At 38.7% G+C, this 24,606-nt stretch overlaps 1 protein-coding gene across 6 annotated transcripts in view; it reads left to right on the top strand.

The window, feature by feature from the left end:
- BICD1 (BICD cargo adaptor 1) overlaps positions 1-24,606 on the top strand; it is a 168,450-nt gene that overhangs the window by 118,048 nt on the left and 25,796 nt on the right. For 4 of the 6 annotated variants that reach the window (XR_013998103.1, XM_081127014.1, XM_081127016.1 and 1 more), the window contains exons 4-7: positions 3,198-3,623; positions 14,468-15,562; positions 19,535-19,686; positions 22,045-22,252. Coding sequence is in view for 5 of the 6 variants with exons in the window: in XM_081127014.1 (XP_080983140.1) it covers positions 3,198-3,623; positions 14,468-15,562; positions 19,535-19,686; positions 22,045-22,252 (1,881 nt within the window). In the remaining variant the exon portion in view is untranslated. Of the gene's footprint in view, positions 1-3,197; positions 3,624-14,467; positions 15,563-19,534; positions 19,687-22,044; positions 22,363-23,315; positions 23,636-24,606 lie in introns of those variants that run through there. The other 2 variants (XM_081127017.1, XM_081127018.1) reach the window with 2 other exon arrangements.

The following is a 24,606-nucleotide window of genomic DNA, read 5'->3' as shown; positions in this document are numbered from 1 at the left end:
AGTATTTAAAGTGGCCATTACTCGTCATTCCTAAAAGTCCTCCCTGCCTTCTGTGTAGGCAGGAGCTCGGCCAGACAGCCTCGCTGTGGGATCTCCCCACTGACGGAGGCTCCTTTACTCAGGAGGTTAATTCAGGCCAGTATTAGGTATTCTTGAAAGGCTGCCAAGGTATCCCGTGTGTACTCATTAACCCAGATGCTGCTTCTGTGGGAATTTGTACGAGCCGACTTCTGTTTACGGTTTACCTGCCCTTCCACCCGTAATTGGAACATGGGAACCAAATGCTTCACTCAGACGTCTGAAAAAAAAAAAGGGAAAATGTATATATCTCTTTAGTTGTATTTTCTAGATGCAATATGATAGTTTCCCAATTAAGTGTCTAGTTAATGAATTTTAAATCATTTCCCATACAAAGGGCCATTCTGGCTCATTCCCTGGCAAATGGGTACACTGTCGTGTCCTAGTTCTCTCCCAATTAAGAAAATGCTGGTTTGTTTTTCTCCTACTGTTGGCCGTGATTCACACGGTTAGCCTCTATTATAAACTCTCTTTATAATTAATGAAATAGTAAATATAACAATTTATACCACAGATTTTTTTCAAGCAGATGATGATGATGGTTGGCTTTCAGTCTCAAAATTCGTCTAATGTTGCTTTAAACTGAAGCTCCCTGTACAAAGTACCCTCTCCAGCCTGTTTGATGTTTGTCTCCGCAGCAAAGCTGTTAGCATTGTAAAATGCTTAGTTCAAAGAACTAGAAGATTCTTTGCTTCTGAAGTTCCATTTTCCTTATTATTTTCTAAATAATTGTTTAAATAGCACTTTTTGCTTCCTTTATAGTTTCTATATATTGGTTTATTTTCCATCTCCCTCTACTACGATATAGCACCTAGAAGAGAGCCTGACCCATAGAAGGCATTAAATAAATACTTGTTGAAAGAATGAATAAATTGTTTTAAAATTTCTCTTACATTCATTCTTCAACTTAGAGAGGAAACTAAAATTTAAGGTAATTATTATTTACCAAACCACTTTTTATATGTGGTCCTAAATATGAAATACAGGGAACATCAAAGAGTTGACTGAAAGCTCTAGCCACATCGCCCTGTGTGCTGCTTTGGTTCTGTGTCCAACATGAAATCAGGTCCAACCTTATAAATGCATTTTTCACCTTTATGCTTTTTAAAACAAAGAGAGAGATCAAGTCAACTGTCAGTTCCCCGACAGACCACCAGAAAAATCCACCAGTGAAGCAAAACTGTTTGTTAGACTTCTTATATAAGAAACAACCTTGACAGGACCTTAGTAATGTCTCAGGATGGGAGATTTAGGGAAGGGTGTTCATAGGATTTTAGGATCTGGACTGAGTTTTGCCTCGTGGCAGACTGGTTGGGATAGACTGAGTTTGACATAATAGCTTTGAGTTGGGAGATACAACAAAGTGAGCATCTTTTTTTACTTTTTTAAAAATAAATATGTCTTTATTGATTTCAGAGAGAGGAAGGGGGGGAGAGAGAGAGAGAGAAACATCAATGATGAGAAATCATTGATCGGCTGCCTCCTGCACAGCCCCTACTGGGGAGCGAGCCCACAACCTGGGCATGTGCCCTGACCAGGAATTGAACCTTGAACTCTTGGATCACAGGTCGATGCTCAATCTCTGAGCCATGCTGGCTGGGCAAAAGTGAGCATCTTGACATGAGTCTTGAGGAAGCAGTTTAGTTGGGTCTCATCTTCCAGGAGCGAATATTCCCTGTAAGCAGCTAAGTTTTTTATGCCTAGTCCCAGTATTGGTACTGGGGACGAGGGATAGGAAAATTTGCCTGGTTGCAGTATTACTTAACATAGGGTAGGAATTTATGTTAGTTTTAATTTTTAGAGATGTGATGGTGGAAGGAGGGGAGAAATAATAAATTCCATTTTCCTAATATCTCACATATTGAGCTAAAGCACTCAAATATGTGTTATCTAAGCATTGAAAACCCTTGTTAAAATTAATAATTTGATTATACTTCTATTATGAAAAACATTTTCTCCAGGGATATATTTCTGTATCAGGTAATAATATCATAAGAGACCTAGGGAATGTATTCAATGCAGTTTGATTTCATTGAACCAGTATTTCCAGGGTATTTTTCTATGAGGCCATGTACTTTTTTAAGGACAAAAGACATGAACACTGGCTCAAAAAGCTTATAGTCCCAGTAGGAAAGGGAGGTAATAAACTCACAGCCATCCATATAATTGCATATTAAAGCTCTGTGTTAGGTTTGGGAATACAGGGCCACATTAGGATCATTAGAGTTTCTAACTCTGAAAAGATTATGGTATTCCCAACCCTTATGTGGATCAAAAATAAAAAGAGCTACTAAAGTATGAAGTTGCTATAAGGAATCCCACAAAGAACTGTTTTTTCTCATGGTAACTACTTTGATGCTGTTTTTAAAATATCAGTCACCAATTTAAAAAATATATATATATCTTTATTGATTTCAGAGAGAGGAAAGGAGAGGGAGAGAGAGAAATAGAAACATCAATGATGAGAGAGTCATTGATCGGCCGCCTCCTGCACGCCCCCGACTGGGGATCGAGCCTGCAACCCCGGGCATGTGCCCTGACCAGGAATCGAACCCCGATCATCTGGATCCTAGGTCGACGCTCAACCGCTGAGCCACGCCCGGCTGGGCAGTCACCAATTTTTAAGTGTCTTCTCATCCTGTTTCTTGGTTCATGCAGTTTGCTAGGGCTCTAATCGTATGATGCATCCTGGCAATGATGGCACATGAAGGAGTGAGCTGTTAGCTTGAGTGAGTCAACAAAGACTGGAGTTAGGATTAGATCCTTGACATGGGTCTTGATAAAATCTTGGCTGTGAATAGTCTCATAAGCAATTACTAAGAAAAAAAAAAAAATCTTTTATTTGGCCAACAGTGCCCCCTTTTGACCATTGGACCCCATAAAAGTAATCCTAAGACACATTTTCATCTCTGCTAAGAATTGAATTTATATTTATATATAATTTATAAAGAAATCATCCTGTGTTACCTTAAGAGTGTATATACTGTGTGCTTTTGAGATTTATTTTGTAGACCAACATTTTGATTTTTTTAATGATTAGGTCCACTAGAGCGTCGGATGGCAGTTTTGTAAGACGCAAATTTTAGTTTTCTGAATCTTCTCTGTCCTATCTGATTCAGGTTGAGTACGAAGGCTTAAAGCACGAGATTAAACGGTTTGAGGAGGAGACGGTGCTGCTGAACAGCCAGCTGGAAGATGCTATCCGCTTGAAAGAGATCTCTGAGCACCAGCTGGAAGAAGCCCTGGAGACCCTGAAAAACGAAAGGGAGCAAAAGAACAACCTGCGGAAGGAGCTCTCCCAGTACATCACCCTCAATGATAACCACATCAGCATCTCTGTCGATGGGCTCAAGTTTGCTGAGGACGGGAGCGAGCCGAACAATGATGACAAAGTGAACGGGCACATCCACGGGCCCCTGGTGAAACTGAACGGAGACTACCGGACTCCCGCTTTGAGGAAAGGAGAGTCGCTGCACCCTGTCTCTGACTTATTCAGTGAGCTGAACATTTCAGAAATACAGAAACTGAAGCAGCAACTGATGCAGGTAAGAACTTTGTTTAGGGCTCTTCGAGTGAATTGCTTATAGATTGCATACATAGCATGTTGTGGGGTTTCTTATTCTTACGTGTTAGCTCCAGATTAGTTTTTAAAATATTGCTTCTTCAACTAGCAACCTTGAAAGTGCAGTATTTTAGAAAGACACAACAGAAGACGTGTTGAGAAATCTCATGTTCATTGCTTTAAGAAATTTATCTTAGAGCCACAAATTAGATTGCTGTCAGGAGCCAGAGAGACAGCAAGCATCTTAATACATGTCTAACAAAAGAATTCAGAAACTTTATATACAAGGAAAATGATAGAAAATGAACTTTCCTATCATAAGCAATTGTATGGATAGCTTCAAGAATAGTGGTTACATTTCACAGCAAAACTTTAAGCTTTAAAAGGCACAAAGGACTTTCTATATGCTAACTAGCCAGGATACCATATGATTAAAAATCCAGAACAGGTATAAATTTGAAACCAAGAAGTTCTAATTCCAACATAAACTGGGCCTTAAATTTTAGCATCTTCCGATCAGATGCCTCTTTTGAGTGCCATGTTTAAGCTTCTCTCATTGTAAAATGGCTTTCTGGTTGGAGTCTTGCCTCTGCCACACCTTCATCCAGTGCTGATGGAAATCTTGCCTGAGGAACATCACCACCGACACTGTCACCTGGCGGCTTCTTGCAACTACAGATTGTTGGGCTCCACACAGATCTGCCGAACTGAGAATCTAGTTCAACAAGATTGTTGGGTGATTAAGTTTGAAGCTTAATCTTCAGCCTGTTATCCCTCGAGGTTCTTTGCATATAGTTGATAATTAGAGGCTGGTAAGACTCTGGCAATCATTTATGTTTATAGCAAACAGTATTTAAAATGTTCTACCTCTGCAGAAATTGATGACTAAAGAATGAGATTAGCAGAAATAAATAAGAGGCTAGAGAACGAATAAAGTTAATTTATTATAAGGCTTATTTTTAATACTACATCAAGGGTCAGCAAATCCTGCACTTCACTTGCTCAGCGCTTTGGGCTGCTAAGAGAGAATTTGTTTTTACAGTGATTAATTTGAATCAAGATAAGAAGGCATGGCCACTGGAAGAAGATGAATTTCATATAGGCTTTTACCTGACTGCAAAGCCCAGTTCTGTGTAGATAATACTTTCCTTTATCTTTTTGCTCAGTTTACACTAATACAAGTAGGTTGATACTGTGTGTGTAGGGGGATATTTCCCCTCTTTTCCTTCTTAGGTCTTACCTAAGAATTAAATTGACATGAGAGAGCCCTGGCCAGTGAGGTTCAGTTAGTTGGAGCGTCATCCTGTACACCGAAAGGTCTCAGGTTCGAATCCTGGTCAGGGCACATAGCTCGGGTGAGGGTTCGGTCCCTGGTTGGGGCATGTACAAGAAGCAGCCAATCGCTGTTTTTCTCTCACCTTGATGTTCTCTCTCTCCCTTCCTCTCTCTAAGATCAGTAAACATATCCTCGGGTGAAGATTTTTTTAAAAATTGAGAGAGATTAACAGGAAAAAATAACTAAGTTTATTACATATGCACATATGGGGGTTCCATAAGAATATGGGGCCTGAGGACAAGTGGGGCAGTTGAGGCTTCTATGCTTTCTGGACTGAGGAGGGTGAGGGGGGTCCGGGAGGGCTAAGGGAAAGTAGGCAATTCACTGGCAGATGAGAAAACGTAAGCATTTGGTAAACAAATTCTTGCTGGCCACAACCATGGGACAGAGGGTGGTCTACCAAATGGGCTGTGCTTGGTTCCTCCCTGTTGGCCACACTAAGTTCATATTAAGCTAAGGTGATAGCTCCCTTCCAGGATTCCTTTAGGCAGGTAAGGGGAAGAAAAAGGGATCTTCCAAAGTCTTTTGTTTCTTAAAAACAACTAGCTTAAAGTAATCAATATCCAAAAAAAAAAGTATACTCTGGGGTGTCAGACTCTGTTTCCCCCACCCCATGGGGTCAGCGTTAGCACTGAATGATCAAACGTTTCTGTAGCGAAACACATGAGTATTCACACTAACAGCAAACGGTGAGGACCCTAAGAGGCCTCCCATCAGTCAGGTGCAGTTTTGCTGCCCAGGGAATTTAATTCTGTCTGAATGTTGCCACCAAGTGAGGTCTGATCAAACTTTTTTTAAAGGATTTTGCGATTGTGGCTGCTGTTGGTATAGCAATTGCTGTACTATTAGACAGCTGTCAATTTAGTATGTCTCAGCTTATAACATCAGCATACTGTGGATGTGAGAGTTTTTATTTTCAGAGTTCTCTTTTCTCTCAGGATTTCTTTTGGCCAGGGCCTGAAATACTGCATGCGAGGAAGAGCTGTGTGCCTTCAAATGGAACCCTGCGCTTGGTTAATGTCGATAGTTTGTGAAGCTGTCAGGGGGCACAGGTGGGGATATTCACCCTATGCCAGGAATATGCACTTTTTAAGATTTTCTTCCTTAGGATTAAAGACACTCATTGAAAACAGCATATCAGGCCAAAGCCTTTTGTTATCTTACAAGATTCCATCTATGCGTGTAAATTATGTTTTCCCATCCATGGGTATTTACTTAATCTGGTTCTGAAATAGAAAAAAAAAAATCTATGTTTTGCCTTGGGGATCAGGAATGGTGGGTGAGTTGCTTCACTTCTCTGAGACACATTCATAAAGGGAAAGGTAATAAATTAGCCCATCACTAGTTTCTATGATACTTTTGTTGGAATTAGAGGGAAAAACCAAACCAAACCATGTCCCCTTCCTTAAAATATGATACCGCCATCTGCTGGGAAATGGTAATAATATAAAAATCTATGACAACTATAATTTTTTTTACTCCTCGCCTAAGGATATTTTTTCCATCAACTTTTAAAAAGAGTGGAAGGAGGGAGGAGGGAAGAGGGGGGAGAGGGAGAGAGAGAGAAACTTTGATGTGAGAGAAGCACATCGATTGGTTGCCTTCCCTTGCACGCCCCAAAACAGGGCTGGGGATCAAACCCGCAGCTGAGGTATATGCCCTAGATCCGAATCGAACCTGCAACCCTTTGGTCCACAGCCGACACTCTAGCCACTGATTCGAACCGGCCAGGGCGGCGACTATAATTTAAACAGTGCCCCCAGCATTGTCTGGCGAAACAGCCTGCAGATAATTACCTTGCAGCCCAGGTGAGCATCCCATCTAGGCCTCCTTGTAGAGTTGTTGTGAAGACTCTATGGGATGGTAAATATGAAAGTAGAATTTTTTAAGTTATTGGACTGGAACTGTCCATCAGTTTTTGAGGTGTCAAAAAGGTTGCCACTCCCACTTGATATAAACAGTCAATGCATAAAGCCTAGAAAGGACAGGAAGGGCAAGGGATGGTAAGCCTCTATCTAAATGTGGAGCTGCTTTTTTCTCCAGAGAAAGTCAGAGTGAACTCCTTCTTCCTAGGGTATGCAGTAACCTTTACATAACACAAATGCATATGAATTAAAAATATATATAAGAAAACACTTTTTAAAAGAACTTTACATTTTATTTTTCAATTACCGTTTATATTCAGTATTATTTTGTATTAGTTTCAGGGGTACAGCACAATGGTCAGACAGTTATATACTCTACCAAGTGATCTCCCAGGTATTTCCAGTACCCACCCGGCACCATTCATAGTTCTTACAATATTATTGATTACATTCCCTGTGTTCTACTTTACATCCCCGTGATTATTTTGTAACTACCAAGTTGTACTTCTTAATCCCTTTACCTTTTCACCCAGTGCCCCAAGAAAATATATTTTATTCATCTAAGAGTCCCAAAACTTGACAATAGACCTTGATAGTGAACAACTCAGTTAGTGTCATTCTTTATTTTCTAAGAGACATTTTTCAGGGTATTACTGGGTAAATTATTTTGGCTTTTTGGTGCCCTCAAGGCTCAGCTATTTCCGATATATTATAATTGACATTTTCCAGTAACAGTCAAGTACCTTAATTAGTTTTATTAGATTGAAAAGAAGTAGATCCTGTCTGGGGAAATGAAATTACCTAATCTGTTTAAAGGAGTTTCTATGTTTCTGCTAAAATGTTTATCTTTGATAAATAGCCTCTGTTTAACTTCATGTCACAGAGAGTCAAACTAAGCAGGAGAAAACTCTGGATTTTTTCCCCCCAGTATCACACTAGATATACATTTTCACATGTAATGTGAGAAAACAGTAATGTTTCTATAAAGCTGAAATTGGTATGTTTTGTTGTATCATTATGGATGTGGAAGAAATATTCATATTGTTTAGACCTGCTCTATTAAAGGCAATTTTAATTTTTTCTATAATGATAGTAAGTGGTCAGTTTGCTATATGACCTGTAAGAGTTCAAAGCAATTTTTTTTATATTTGTCTAATTGGTTGGTGCTTATCGCAACTGTATGGTGTAGATAGTACTATTATTCCCATTTTACAGATAGGGAAACTGAGGCACAGGTGTTCCGTCATTTGCTCAAAGTAAAAAACCTAATAAGTGGACTTGCTATACAGAGAGTTAAGTAAATCAAATGTTATCTCTGCTTAACAAAGACTCAGAATATTCATGGGGTAAAATTATGAAAACAAGATTTGGTCAGTTACTTGTGATAAATACAAATTTCTGGTACAAAGTTGATAACTTGAGTAGTTAAAATATTATAGACTTTATAGTTTAAGATTACCATTATAACCAAACATATTTCTCAGAAGCTTTACTTTTCTACTGTATGTCAGTAAACATAAAAAGAGCATCTGTAATCACAACAGCCAGGGGAAGAGTCTATGTAGATTTTCTTAAAGAGAGCTTTATGGAGATATAATCCATGTACCATACAGTCCACCTATTTAAAGGGTAGAATCCAATGGTTTTTAGTATATTCAGAGCTGTGCAACTATCACCATTGTCAATTTTAGAACATTTTTATTATCACAAAAAGAAACAACATACCATTAACAGCCATTCCCCATTTCCCAGAACCCTCCAGCTCCAAGAAACCACTAATTTACTTTCTTCCTTAATAGATTTATCTATTCTAGACATTTTCTATAAGTGGAATTATACAATATGTGATCTTCTATGTGTGGCTTTTTTCACTTAGTATAACCTGTTTAAGGTTCACCCATGTTGTAGCATGTATTAGTACTTCATTCCTTTTTATTGCCAAATAATATTCCACTGTATGGATATACCACATTTTATTTATTCATTTATCAGTGATGGACATTTGAGTTGTTTCTACTTTTTGGCTACAATGAGTAATGCTACTCTGAACATTCTTATACAAACTTTCGTGTGCACATGTTTAATTCTGTTGGATATATGCTAGGAGTGAATTGCTGGGCCGTGGGGTGACTCTGTGTTTCATCTTCTGAGGAACTACCAGATTGTTTCCAGGGCAGCTGCACCATTTTACTTCTCCACCAGCAGTGTGTGAGGATTTTCATTTCTCCGCATCCTCGCCAACACTTATATGCCTTTTGATCATAGCCTACCTAGATCAGTATAATGTTGAATAAAAGTAGCAGGAGCATTATGCTTTGTCTTGTTCTTGATCTTAGGAGGAAAGCATTCACTATTAAGTATGTTATCTGTGGGTGTATTGTATCAGGTTGAGGAAGTTCTCTTCTATGTCTACATTTATTGACTGTTTTCATCATGAAGAGGTATTGCGTTTTGTCGAATGCTTTTTCTGCACATATTGAGACAATTGTGTGGCTTTTGTATTCTACTAATACAGTGCATTATATTTATTGATTTTTGGATGTTGCATTCCTAAGATAAATCCCACTTGGTTGTCAAATTCTTATATGTTGCTGGATTCATTTTGCTAGTATTTTGTTGAGGATTTTTGGGTCCATATTTATAAGAGATCTTGGTCTGTAGTTTTTCCCCCCCTCCTTGTTATGTCTTTATCTGGTTTTGGTGTCAGTAATACTGGCCTCCGAATAAGTTGAAAGGGTCCCTCTCCATCTTTTTTTTTTTGAGTCTTTTCCAGCTGACTGACTTTTGCATATGTGTATATGCATAAGAGGAGAGAAAAAAGAAGTTTTCTTCTCACCACACTTTCCAAAATATATTCCTTTCTTTTCCAACTGCTGGATCCTTTCACCTAGTGTTTCTTGGTTCTATGTTAAGCTTTCTTCACAGTTCTCCTTGGTCAGAGCACGGATACTTGTTGCCAGAGATGCTTCACCTCAAACAGAGAAGAATGCATTATTTATTCCTAAGTTCTATTTGTGTGTATGGATACCACACGTACCATTACTAGAATCACACCAATCACTCCAGTGTCAAATTGAGAGTCACATGACCAGGATAAAGCCTTTCTGGAAATTAATAGCTTATAAAATAGCTTCAATTTTTTCCCCCTGTAGAAGTCCTAATATGAACGTTCAAATTCTGGATATATTTTTGTTATTATTGTTCCTTCACAAAAGAATCTATCACTTCTCAATATGTGTAAATGTGTTTATTGAGAAGGTAAACATTCAGTGAAATTAAATATAATTTCTATGGGACATAATAACAACAACAATAATAGTTAAGGTATATTATAGACTTGCACTGGATTAACCAGTTTACAAATTCAACATTCAGATTTTCTGGCAAAACAACCAGTCCTACAGTGAAAACTAAAATCCTCCGGTACAAATAGAAGATAAAAATTATAGAAAGAGAAATAAGGCAACTATTCTTACTCACTATAGAAGATTATAATTAACTCAGCAAGTCTCTCTTGGATAAGTTCTCAAATGGAGATTAAAATAGCACAGTTAAAATGTTTAGTAATTTTAATCTTTTAAGTGCTTAGTACTTATTAATTCAAAGCACAGTGTATCTTAGTTTAAGCACTGCTCTCTGACATCCAAATACAATTAAGACACTCTAAGCCCCAGTAGCTGAGAGAAAAAATAATGCTGGAGTTTTACAAAATTATCCATAATTTAGTAATTCTTTTTTTTTTGGTCAGATCAACCTTAATTGTCTAGGGGGGGAAAAAAGTGTGTGTGCGTGTGTGTAAAATTTGGATACCATTCCATATTCAAGTGATTTCACCAGAAATATATTGAGTGTGGAAATTAGCACTGCATGTGGAGCATAGGCACTCAAAAGAGACAATGTTCTAGTTGATGTTTTCCGGAGATGCTGTTATGAAGGAACTGATAGACTTACTCTTTTAGGCTTAGAAAATGTTTATTTTAAATCTGGGTTGGCAAAGTGCAGAAAGAAATTCTCCTAAAGGCATTACCTCATTCATTATAACACGCTTGCCTCTAAAACAAGCTTCAGACACATTCAGTACATTTTGTTTTAGTCCAATTTTAATTTTAATTTTATTTTATTCTATTTTATTTAAAGGCTTTTCCTAATAAAGGGTGTTTTGGAAGTAGCTTTGTCTTTTGTAATCATATATACTAATCAAATGATATTTACAGTCTTCAGAGCAAATTCATTTGATTTTCAAGAGAGAAAGAAAGCAAAACTCCTCAAATAATCCATTTTCATTGAGATTATATGTAATACCAATAATAGAATATTGAGGAGATTTTTCCACCCCCTTTATCAAAAATTCAAATGACTTGGCTTTTCATCTAATGTCATATTACATAATTACCTGGGTTTTTTACTTAAAATTATTGCCCAATAGTCTGGATAAGTCAATTCATCTTTAGCTGTGAAGATACAATATTTTATATCTAATGAAACCCAGCTAAGAGGATTTGTATTCAAATATATCCTGACTCTGAAATGAAAGAGTTGCTTTTGCACAGATTCAAATTTGTGAAAACAGATGTGTTTGCCATGTGGAATTCTGGTCATGGGAACTGGACCACAGTTACCAAATTCAGTAACGGCTAACATAATACCTTGGGCGTTAAATTCACTATCTTAATTATCAAAATGTCATTATCATAACAGTTCGCGTTCCTCTTATAGATTACTAAACTGAAGCTTGCCCAGAGTCACACAGCTAAGTAAATGTTGGTTCCAAGGCTTGACTCGAGTTCTCTGATGCTGCAGCCTCATTTATTTTTTATTTTATTTTATTTTATTATTTTATTTTATTTTATTATTTTATTTTATTTTATTATTTTATTTATTATTTTATTTTATTTTATTTATTTGTTTATTTATTTATTTTTTACCTATAATACCATTCTTTTGGAATATTTTGGTTTCTGTAGCCATGATACATAACTTGTGGACTATCTGTCATAGATACGGGCAGGCACTATGTCATAAAATCAAAGCTACAGCTTAGGAGCCTCTAAATAATAATTTAAAATAATGAAACTATATTTTAAGTTCTAATATATATGACCACACTATACAGGCAGTCCTTGCTTTGCATGATATTATGGAAACATAAATATGATTAAGCGAGTTAAACCATGCAAAACAACTTCATTAATGAGAAAATTACAACTGTTCCGTGATTTTAAAAATTTTTTGTCAAACATTAAAACATTGGTTAGAAATGTATGGAGAAATAAAAAGAGATTAAAGCTACTTAGTACACTGTAATCTAAAAATTAGAAACACAGTTAAAGTTTTCTTTGTAAAAAACTTACCTCTGAAATAAAAATTTAACCTCCCCCCCCCCCCCCCCCAAAACCAACTAGGGAAATTAACTACATTTTGGAGAATATCAAAGCTATCTAAGCTTTTAAATAAAAATATACCCCCCCCCCCAAAAAAAAAAAAAAACTTATCAAGAGTAGTTTGAACTTGCCTTCCTCTCATACTGTGACTTCTAATGCTGAGCAAGAGTCTTTGGATGCCTTGGCAGGTGGACATACTCCTGCCTAAGCTGAGGTCAGCGTCCAGCATTAGATCCTTTGTCCTTTCGGTGTCTGAAAATATCCCGAGAGTATCTTTAGTGTGCTGGTGTCACTTCCTTTAGGATGTTTTCATCCTTTTTGGAACAACTCCTTTTTTCATTTTCGATGCACTCTCCTTTGCCAAATGGCTTTGGCTGCATATCTAAAGTCCTTCAAACATCATCAGTGTCCACATTCCCACATTCTGCTGTTTCTTCTATAACCCCATTTATGTTTAATTCAATTTCTCCTCCAACATTCTCACCTTATACTCCTTTGTTGCTCTTTCCTTTCTCCCTCCCTCTCCCTCCTTCCCTCCTCCCTTCCCTCCCTCCCTCCCTCCCTCCCTCCCTCCCTCCCTCCCTCCCTCCCTCCCTCCCTCCCTCCCTCCCTTCCTTTCTCCTTCCCTCTCTTTCTTCTTTCACCAGTTCCCTCTTTGGATTATCTTTTTTTGTAAAACATCATGTGGGTTTATCACTGGGAGACAAGAAGACCAAACAACTACCCACTTTGCTGTCCATGAGTGAACTGAATCTCAGATACACAGAGACCAACCACTGACAGTCTTTATATGAAGTCATGGTCAAGATGTTACTGTGTAGTGATTTTGTAGATTGAAGGGGCCAAGTTTGTACTTTACATTTACTCAGTATATTGGTCATTGAAATTTGAACTGTGTTTTGGGGGACTGGTGTGTTTAAACCATGGTCGCTGAAATTCATGCATATTAGAACCTTGCCAAGTGAGGATCGTCTGTACATGGTAATTATATGAAGGATATCAAGTACCACAAAGGATCATAAAAATACTGCTCTACTGTATTATAAATTAATAGATAGGTATCTTCTAAAGTAATATGCTGATTAAAAGAAACAATTACATTTTAATAATTGATATTTATTATGTAATTATAATTTACTTGCCTCCTAGGAATTTAGAAGAGTTTGGAGAGATACAGTGTATGATCCAGGAAAGTTTGAAAGTTTGAATTGATAACTTTCTCTGTTATCCTTAAAGCAGATCTCATGATGGTTTTATTTTAAAAAACAACAAAAATAGAAAGCAAAACTATATGATACCCTTATATAATGCTTTAAAATGGAAAAGTTATTATATAATACTTTAAAATGTAAATATTTGCTTATCAAAAAATATATTTACATTATAAACATGTAAACATTCTTAATCATAGGAGTAGTTACCCGTATGGAGGGACAGAAAATGGTTTAAAATTTTTTTAGATTGTAATTCCTTTTATACTTATGTTTATTGAGACACTTTTATATTGAGACCTGAATATTTTTCAATATACAGTAATACCACCTATGTAATAATAAAATTGTCATATTATTCAGATTAATAACCAATTTTAAAAATTCTTATTTTGGAGTGAAGGAATTGAAATTATTTGTAAATTGTTCTTTTAGCACTAAAACTCTGTATTCTATATTAAAAGCTCTCAAACTTAGTACATGTCTATTTTGGGGGTTAAATGCTTATTTTTAAGGGAATGTCCAAGGTTCTCAGCAGTATTAGTAAGTTAAAGTCTTAGGTTTTAAACCTGACTTTGGGTTAGGCTCTGGGAAGGAAAGGATGATTCAGAGCTCCTTGAGACAGCCACGCATCCCACATGGACTAAGGAGCAGGTCTACTCTGAGGCTCTCAAAGTGAAGACAATGCCAAGTACTGTCTCTTTAAGTCATGTTACATTTTCTGTAAAGTGTTAAAAGACGAAAATATGATTGTTTGACTAACATTCAAGTTTTATGAGTGGATGTGTATAATGAGTGAGACTTTGGATGGGTAAATATGCATAGCCTAATTCTTTTAGGATGACGTACTTTTAGAGTGAGTGACTTACCAAAACTGCTGAAGTAAGAAAACACGCTCCAATTCAATTTGAAATAATGGAGATATTGGCTCTGTTGCAGTTATTTTAAATGTATGCATGTCCCACGGGGACTGGATTCAGTTCACCAATGGCATTGCGTTGAAGTCACTCAGAGACTTTCTTTTGCCGTTGCAGGTAGAGCGGGAAAAGGCCATCCTGCTGGCCAATCTGCAGGAGTCACAGACGCAGCTGGAACACACCAAGGGGGCGCTCACGGAGCAGCACGAGCGGGTGCACCGGCTCACCGAGCACGTGAACGCCATGCGGGGCCTGCAGAGTGGCAGGGAGCCCGGGGCCGAGCTGGACGGCGAGAAGGGCCGGGACTCGGGGGAGGAGGCGCACGACTACGAGGTGGACATCCACGGCCTCGAGATCCTCGAGTGCAAGTACAGGGTGGCAGTGACCGAGGTGATCGATTTGAAAGCTGAAATTAAAGCCTTAAAGGAGAAATATAATAAATCTGTCGAAAACTATACTGAAGAGAAGACCAAGTATGAGAGTAAGATCCAAATGTATGATGAACAGGTGACAAGCCTCGAGAAGACCACCAAGGAGAGTGGCGAGAAGATGGCCCACATGGAGAAGGAACTGCAGAAGATGACCAGCATAGCCAACGAGAATCACAACACCCTTAATACAGCCCAGGATGAGTTGGTGACATTCAGTGAGGAGCTAGCTCAGCTTTACCACCATGTGTGTCTGTGTAACAATGAGACCCCCAACAGGGTCATGCTGGACTACTACAGGCAGAGCAGAGTTACTCGTAGTGGCAGCCTGAAAGGGCCCGATGATCCCAGGGGACTTTTGTCTCCACGGTTAGCCAGGCGGGGGGTGTCATCCCCAGTAGAAACAAGAACCTCCTCTGAACCAGTTACAAAAGAAAACACAGAGGCCAGCAAAGAACCAAGTCCAACCAAGACCCCCACTATCTCTCCTGTTATTACTGCCCCACCATCCTCTCCAGTATTAGATACAAGTGACATCCGCAAAGAGCCAATGAACATCTACAACCTTAATGCCATTATCCGGGACCAAATCAAGCACCTGCAGAAAGCCGTGGACCGGTCCTTGCAACTGTCTCGTCAAAGAGCAGCAGCGCGGGAGCTGGCCCCCATGATTGATAAAGACAAGGAAGCCTTAATGGAAGAGATCCTCAAGCTCAAGTCCCTGCTGAGCACCAAACGGGAGCAGATTGCCACCCTGAGGGCAGTGCTGAAGGCCAACAAGCAGGTGATGTCACTCTACTGACCGCGCATGCTAGCCAACGCTTTCCTAACTCGTTTTTTCCCTTAATGTTTTTGACTGGCCACTATCATTGGGATGAGAGTTCAGATTCTTGTCAGTGGAAGAATAAAAGCTAAGTCCCAGTACCATATCAGAACATAATAATTATTTTTAATTCAGTGAATGGATAAAATAGGAGAGTAGCTGTGCTCCGTTAGGCGGGTGGAGGTGAGGTTAGAAAGGCAGTTCAGGCGGTATTTACCTGGAGTCCAGCAGTCACTGAGTGTGGAGACAGGAGATGGAGGGATGGCACAGTAGCCTGGCGTGGCAGCTTATACCAGGGAGATCCAGCAAGAAAGACACGCTGGCAGGCAGCTGGAGTGGACAGGGGAGTGTTCTAGAGGGAGAGAGGGGGAGATCGAGGCAGATTGTGCACTGGCTCTGCCAGTGACCACATGCCTGAAATTTAGGTTCCATTGGGATGTTAACTCACCTGGGTCAGAGCTTAAGCAGTAGAGAAATTTTCCTAACCATAGCTCCTGTCCTTCTGGAATAAGTAAGAATGCTACAACAAGACCCTGCCTGGCTAGTTCCAAGATCTCCTTGATGACTGAATTTGTTCCCCCCCTCAAGCTTTATCTGGGTGACAGTGCTATGAAATATAGACAGGAAAATATTTTTAACCTTTCTTTCGTTTCTCTGGATAATGAGCCTTGAAAGACAGAGGACCCACACTATTACTTTGTCACCTACAGTGCAGCTTTCTAGCATTTTTATCTTCAGTTCCCATAAATCCGTTCATATAATTTGGAGGTCTGTACCACAAGCAATAATATTGTCTGCACTATAAACATGTTTTATATAAATCTAAGGGCAAAATAGGATTTCCTTCTGTGCCATCACTTCGGAAAAAACCCAGTGATTTAGAGTGGTCATAAATAACTAATATCATATCAGATAAGACTTAGATAGCGTTTGTTAAGGACATAACATCCTGGGCATTCTCGGTCAAACCATTCAGATAACTTCTCTAACTTCTTCCTGAAGGCTGAATATTGACAACCTAGGAACCTAGATCTATAAGAATGTGAAGACACATAACTGACACAGAGGTTAGATAAGAAGCTTGGCTGATCAGCCAAGAGACTAATTTGTGAGCAGGCACTCACTGGTTACATGTTACGCGGCAGGCAGTAAGTAGGGATGAAAAAGTAAGCGACTAGAAATCTAGTAGGAAGAAGTTCAACAATGCCCGTGACTGTCTGCAAGATAGTACGTAGCAAGCTCTTAAGAATGTTGTAAACAGAGCCGTAGGAATTCAGAGCAGAACAAAGCGTTCCTGGCTCTGGTACCATTTGCTTTATGTTAGTGCCATAGCCTTTATGGGCTCAGTAAATTAAATGAAAACTCATTTCTAGCTCTGCATTTAGTTTACATTTTAATGATGCTGGGCCTATTGTTGCGATGCTTATGTGCCATAAATTAAATAGCTTCAGGTGTCTACAGATGACATTTCATTGTATTTATACACTGTGGAGTGTTAATTACTAAGGCTAAGGTTTGAATTCTGTGGTATAGGAAAAAAGAGAATTTTCTATTTTAAAATAGTTTTCTAGCCCAGCCGGGCGTGGGTCAGCGGTTGAGCATCGACCTAGGATCCAGGAGATCACGGTTCGATTCCTGGTCAGGGCACATGCCCGGGTTGTGGGCTCCATCCCCAGTGTGGGGGTACAGGAGGCAGCCGATCAATGACTCATCATTGATGTTTCTATCTCTCTCTCTCCTTCTCCCTTCCTCTCCCTGAAATCAATAAAGATATATTAAAATAAAATAAAATAAAAGTTTTCTGCATTCTCCATGAATTTTTAAAAATACTTTAGGTTTTTTTTTTAAGCACTGCCTTCTGATGAACAAGCGTGTTTACGAAGCACCATCTGCGTGGTGAACTGTGCTAGATGCTAAAGTTTCAGAGACTGATCCATGGTCCCTGCCCTCCAGAGGAGCACTCACAGACCAGGGGGGATGTCAGAAGAGAAACATACAGTTTGATGGTATACGTGCTATACTTGAGTTATGGGAACACTGCAGAGGAAGTAACGAATGTCTTTTAGAGGAGTCTGAGAAGACTTCACAGGAGAAATTATTCTTGTGTCTGTTCTTAAAGTTTAAGGAGTTGTTTTGTGGAAGAAGAGGAGATAATTCCAGACAGAAAGAACAGTAGGCACAGAACAGAAAGATACGTTCAAGGAATGATTGTGAAGGTCTCTGTGGCTAGAAACAAGACTTTTTATTTGGAAAGTAAACTTTGAAGAGTGTGGCAAATGCAGATGCCAGCAAATCTAATGGGTTATAGACACTCAGAATTACTTAATTCTGAAAAAGCGTCATACAGCCTGTAGACAAACTAATCTACATAGTTGAGTCCTTTGGGGACATTTCTCACAAATAATAAATAACTTTGTACTTCTGTTTCAGATCTTGTTTTTCTGACATCCACCCACCCACCACTCTGCTCCCCTTAGATAACTGACCATATGGCTCCATGTGCTTACAAATTTATGTCTATGTTTTCACAACTTAAACTTAACTATCTATTCTAAATGAATATGTGTCTAAATAGTTTTTAAAAATTTTAAACGGCCATTTTCCCCCAGGTCAATTTTTACATTCTGGATAATTTTCTGAATTTATGTTTCTAAAATTCCACTAAGTTATAGCACTACAGGTGCTATAAGTAATTTTATAACTAATTTCTTATTTTAATTTGGACTTAAATTCCATCAAAACTAGTAAGAAACTACTTTGGAATCAAAACATGAACAAACTACCCCATCCCAAAATTGTTTTAATTAAAAAAGAATCCATTTACCTCCATAGAAGTTGGCGCTTTGCCTAAGAAAGTTGAAGCTGTACATTTCAAGCCCTAAGAGAAATGTTAAAAACCAGAGTAGTCTTCCTGGGAAATCCTATTAGTGATGGATTTTTTTTTTTTCATTAGTAAGGGACATTTTTATTAGTATTGAGTATTTTCACACAGCCTGAAAAGCTGTAGCTAACAGTTTGTAAAAATGGTATGTTTCCAGTTTGGTTTTAATATGCATGCATCAAACACATAGTCCCTAAATATACATTTACTTCATTCATTGATTCAGTCAACATTTAAAAAATTTTATTTCCTATTATGTGTCAGGCTAGTTCTCAATTTGAAATACTACTTATTCCAAGAACTTCAGACATGCCCAAGGTCCCAAATTCAAATAAATATTTCAATTCATTCAATAGTTTGGAATTTTTGCTTTTATGGAGATTGTGAAGAATTAAATTTAACTATTCAAATTTGATTATTTTGATTTGATTATTAAAATTTGATTATTAAATTTGACTATAGATCACTGTTTTGAAGAAGTTGTATGCAAAGACAGGAAATTACTGATTTTTTGTTAATTTTTTCCCTTAAATATAAAGTATGGATTGATAGTGTGTTATATACTCATGTCATAAATTGCGGTGGCCTACATCTTCTATTCTGTTTGCTTCAGGCCCACAGAGCACGGATGATCCAAGAATATTTGAGTCTATTATATCTCAGTTGGAAGCAGTGCTTTCTCCCCCCAACTTTTCCTTAATAAAATTCTTTGTGTATAAAGTTTCCTTTTGGCTCCCTTCATTTTTGAAAATCCCACACTCTCAACAGTCTGCATTATATATTTACTGAACTGTTGTTGCCGTAGCTCCTGATACTGACTCTGGTTCCTAGCTGGCTTCTAGGGCAGTCTAACCACATTAAGGATTCACAACACATTTTGACATTAAAGAAAAACTTCCTTACGTCCAAAGTACATACCTGTGTTTATATAAAATTTAACCAAATCCATTTCACTTCCCTTTATTAAAGAAAGTCATAGACAATCATGAAGACCTCTGTCGATAGATTTTCCTGCTGTGAACATTGTAAGCATTGTGATTTTTCTGCTTTAGACAGCTGAGGTGGCCCTAGCTAATCTCAAGAACAAGTATGAAAACGAGAAAGCAATGGTGACTGAGACAATGACAAAACTTCGAAACGAACTGAAGGCTTTGAAAGAAGATGCAGCAACTTTCTCGTCCCTGAGAGCAATGTTTGCAACCAGGTAATGGTTTTCTCTTCCAAGATTAGGTTTGGTACATGTGGAAAAGACTCTGAAATTCACATGGGTATCTTCCTGCATCTTGAGTGTCTAAGTTGTGAAGAAAATAGAAGAGATTCCACTCTGACAAATCCAAGACCTTTTGTGCTGATCTCCAGAGCCCTCTACTGGACGGACTGAGTCAAGCAATTCCTTTACGTAGAAGTATTTTTAAATGACCAGAATAGATATTTTTTCTATTTTTTTCTATATTTACAATGGAGCTTATGTACCTAAAATAATTAGAACAACAAAAAAGCTTCCAACAAGGAAAAAAATCCCTATTTGCTAAGTAGCTAAATATTATCACCACTGAAATTTACTATCACCAAAGTACATAAAAGTGCTTGTCATTCATATGTATTGTATTAAAAATATCTCATAATGAAGATTAATATTAATATCAGCTAATTACTTAGGCTAGTACACTGATGTAAGTATAACTTTTAAAGTATAATTATATCACCAAATTATTCATATTGCCCAAGTAATTAATTAGATACATATTAATTACTACCCCCCTTCCACCAGTTTAATTACGTGGTACCACTGTATTTTGTTTTTAAACTTTAAGTGATTGTTAAGTAAGTGTTGATTCAAGGCATTCAAAATCCTGAGATTCTCAATATGTGACCTTTTTTGCTGTCACGATTTATTGCCAAAATAAAAACAGTTACATATCTTATATGATGCAAACTCGGTACAAAGTTCACAAAGCATCACTAAGCCTTTATTTGCAGGTTCAGTAAATAATTTACATGTAGCTGGTATAAGTGTAAAAGTAAATCCTGGGTTCTGTAGGAGCCTGGGTACCTGTCCGGCTTTCTTTGGGTGTCAGGAGAGAAAGGCTCAAGCTTATACTTTGTGATCGACTCTCTTGGAGATGTCAGTGAGGAGACTGAGTGCCTGAGGGACCCCAGGGGCGTGGTGAACCGAGGGAACTGACTCTGGGTCTCCAATCATAGGAGTTGGGGGAGCAGAATATATGTACCTCTGGCCACTGTTAGGGGAGGCAGGACAGAGAATGAGAGTGGTGCATGTACCACTCCCTGAGGAAAGACCAGTCAGCATGATGCGTTGAATCAGCAAAACAAATTTCCTCTTTGGAAAAGAAATCCAACCTTTTTAAAGGGACATTTAAAGTCTCAATCTGTTTTATATAAGAATTATTTCCCTCAAATGGTGCATTTTCACAGAAATTTGTTTTTTCGGTATAGTAATTGCCATACTCCATAGCATTTTTTAAAATACTGTTATGTGACCAATTAAAATAAATCCAGGATCCTGAAATTCACATTGTATTTGACTGAGCCCTGGATTTTCTTAAGACATCCCTACCATGCTGCTTAACATTCAAGGTAAAAGAAAGTAGCCCCCCCCCAATCTCAAAGTCTTTCACCTCAGTCTATTTTTTCTTTAAAATGCCACAAGGCTTGTGCTGATTTCAAAGTGTGTACAATCCATTTTGGATAATTCAACGAAGTCATTAACTGTCTGTTAGGACATGAAGAGTATTTGTTGTTATTATCCTTGTGGGTAAGTAAACTCAGGAAAAACTGGCTAATCATGTGAGTAACTCTTTGTGCCAAACGTATGTGTGCTCCGGTTTTACTTTGATGGGGGAAAAAGATCACTGAGCGTATCTTCCGGCTGCAGCACAAGTATTAAACCTGAATAAAGGGGTCTGACAGCCCTCTCTGTCTGTCTCAAATCCTGTGCGAATCTTGGTTTCCTCGGACACCTATTGCTTAATCATCTGGTTAAGAAATCATTGAAAATACCCAGGTTTCCAATTCAGACAAACTTGCCAGATTGAAAGCAGTGGCAGCTGCAATCTCTGCTCGATTAAAAGAAAACCTATAAATATAGATAAAGAAGGAAATGTTTTCTTCATAACCATTATTATTCTTTTGCATGTTACAGGCACAACCTGTAACCAACTCGTCACATTCTTCCAAAGCACACATTGCCCAGTAGAAACAGCCACTGTAACCCATGTGAGAGGCTGGGCACACTGCCTGAGACACCCCTGCTCCCTGCTGTGGCTCCGTGCAGCGGCCCCCACAGTCCTGTCCCTGGGATTTAAGACGTCACCTACCAAGAATGTCCCCATATCTACTCCATTGTGAGGGTGAACCATCAATTACTCAACCTGCTTTCCTGTTTCTAATTTTCCACTAGGCTAGGTTACCTCGACTCTGCTCTAGGAAGACCAGTGTTCTAAATATCGAACTTCTAGTAAAATCGATTACTTTTCTGTTTCAATTCCACATTCGGTTTCGCCAAGGCTTTCTCCTGACGACGCTTCTGTTTTGGTTCCAGATGTGATGAGTACGTCACACAGCTGGATGAGATGCAGAGACAGTTAGCAGCCGCGGAGGACGAGAAGAAGACTCTAAATACTTTGTTGCGAATGGCCATCCAGCAAAAGCTCGCCCTGACCCAGCGGCTGGAAGACTTAGAGTTTGACCACGAGCAGTCCCGGCGCAGCAAAGGCAAATTTGGGAAGAGCAAGATCGGCAGCCCTAAAGTAAGTGGGGAGGCCTCAGTCACCGTGCCCACCATAGACACTTACCTCCTGCGTAGGCAGGGCCCACAGACACCCAACATTCGGGTCAGCAGTGGCACTCAGAGGAAAAGGTATGCATGCGGCAATCTTCATAGCATGGTGCAGTGGCCAGATGTTAGTTAATTGCAAAAATTAACGTGTTCTTATTGTGGGAGATGGGGTGGGGGGACTGGGAGTGGGTGTATAAATGGACCTTGCAGATGTTGGTTTTTACCAAATCAAAACCTTTTGATAATTGTGTTTATTTACTCCTTTCTGTCCCTCACACCCCACCTCTTAACCATAATATAACTTCTAAGTGTCTGTCAATGTTTCTGCTGTTCCTTGTGTGTAAAAATATCTCTCTCCCTTACCTCCAACCTAAAAAGTTGGTAGATAAAGGTGGATATTAAGAACGAAGCTATGTTTTACAGGGGTGGTCATTTTAAAAGTCGTTGTACCTCTGGTAATGGTGCTTTTACCAGCTTCTCTTTAATGGGGCAAGGATATGAATACGTTCTCTTAGGGGAACTTTTGTTTATGTTACCAACACTGATGACTGACTAAAGGTGATGCCTATATTTAGGTAAAATGGGATGGAATGTGTATAGTCTTTTTCTTAAAAGCAGGTTTTTGTGCGGTTTCATTTGGTATGTGAATATTGCTCAAAGAAATCACTTGTAAGGTTTTTAGTGGCTTGACTTTCTGACCTTTTTACAGAGTCCTGGATGTTGAATTACTTATCCTATATTTTCAGTTAATGGTAAAAAATTTTAGGAGCTTTCAGTAAGAAATTGAATAATATTCATATTTTCCATTTGTGGTTCAAACTAATTATAGTAAATCTCTTTTTTCAGTATCCAATACAGTTTCCAAATGGGGCTGTATCCTGGTGTGGAAACTAAACAGTTAGCAAAAATCTTGATTTACATGTTAAAAAAATTAAATGCCAATATGAATAATGCTGTCACTGGTGAGGCTTTGAAAGGTAATTAAAGTAAAACTTTTTTGTTTCCTATATGTATTTTCTTGGATCTCCTGCAAGACAATTTTCACCTTCCCTTTGTGATCAGAGCCGTCCCAGGACTTCAGGGGCTTCCTACCTACAGCATTTATTAAGAGTTCCCCCTGATCCCACCTCCACAGAATCATTTCTTCTGAAGGGCCCCCCTTCCATGAGTGAATTCATCCAAGGGCAGCGGCTCAGCAAGGAAAAAAGGTTAACCGTGGCTCCACCAGGTAAACATTTTTTCCTTGGGTGCATGTGACGCAAATGGTTAGTTGAATAGACAACTCTCCCCTTCCTTCCAGCCGCTCCTGCCCTCCCATCCGCAGAGCCCAGCTTTGATGACGGGTCAATTCCTGCTGGTCAATTCCTGCTGCTCAACGAAAAACACCTTTATGCGTGGCCTCCTGTTTCCTCCTTTACTCAGCCAGACCACCATTCCTTCGGAGTCCTTAGGGACTTCCTTTGACCTCCGGGGATGGAAAATGAGAGTTGGAAGGAATGGGATAGTAAACGGAAACTAGCAACAGGCAGGTGCAATGCAGGACACACAGCTGGTTCCTATTTGCCAGTTGGTAGCTCATGGCAATTCCCTCTTGGTCAAATTTTGTCATTTCATTCTGATCATTTTTAATAAAAAGCCTTTGGGGCTAATTTCCTTTTTGTAGTGACTCAGAATCTTTCCTCAGTCATTATAGACAAATAAAAGTAAAATCTTCTAAGGTTTTGCTCCTCAGGAACATTCAGGTCTTCTCACAGTGTTCTTGCAGGTTGCAAGCCCTTATTGATTTACGCTTTCCCCTACGCTCACAATTGACCAGCTTCACCGTTTAGCATTTTTCTCTTTGTTTTGCCTGCAAAGGGCCTCCGTTGAAAACGTGACTTCTGGCAAATAAAGATAATCCTTTCAAGAAGTCTCTGCATACTAATTAGAAATCTGAGGGGGCACACAGGGAGCCCGTAAAACAAAATAAGTGCAAGGGCATCGATTATTTGGCTATCTCAGGGAATGAAAAATTAAAACTAATTAAGTAGTTGTCAACAGAAACTCAGAGATTTCACATGGGCATCGACATTTCTGGCCTCCCTTGAATGACTCTGAATATCTGGCAGCCCTGGATCTGCATTCATGCATGTCAGCAACCTGTTAGAACTGTGGACTGGGGGTTGCTGCTTTTAAACAGGGAAAGTTTTGCAGTTAGCCACAGTCTCTCTTACTCCCTATTACTTAGGACCCAGCCTGCTACACTCATTTCTGTTACCTCCTGTAGCCTTTGAGTTTCCCACCTTTGCCACAGATTTTTTTTTTCTTCCAATTTATTTCAATTTT

This window comes from Miniopterus schreibersii, assembly GCF_964146895.1.
Source record: "Miniopterus schreibersii genome assembly, chromosome: 2".
Taxonomy (NCBI): domain Eukaryota; kingdom Metazoa; phylum Chordata; class Mammalia; order Chiroptera; family Miniopteridae; genus Miniopterus; species Miniopterus schreibersii.
This window is presented reverse-complemented; position numbering and strand designations above follow the sequence as displayed.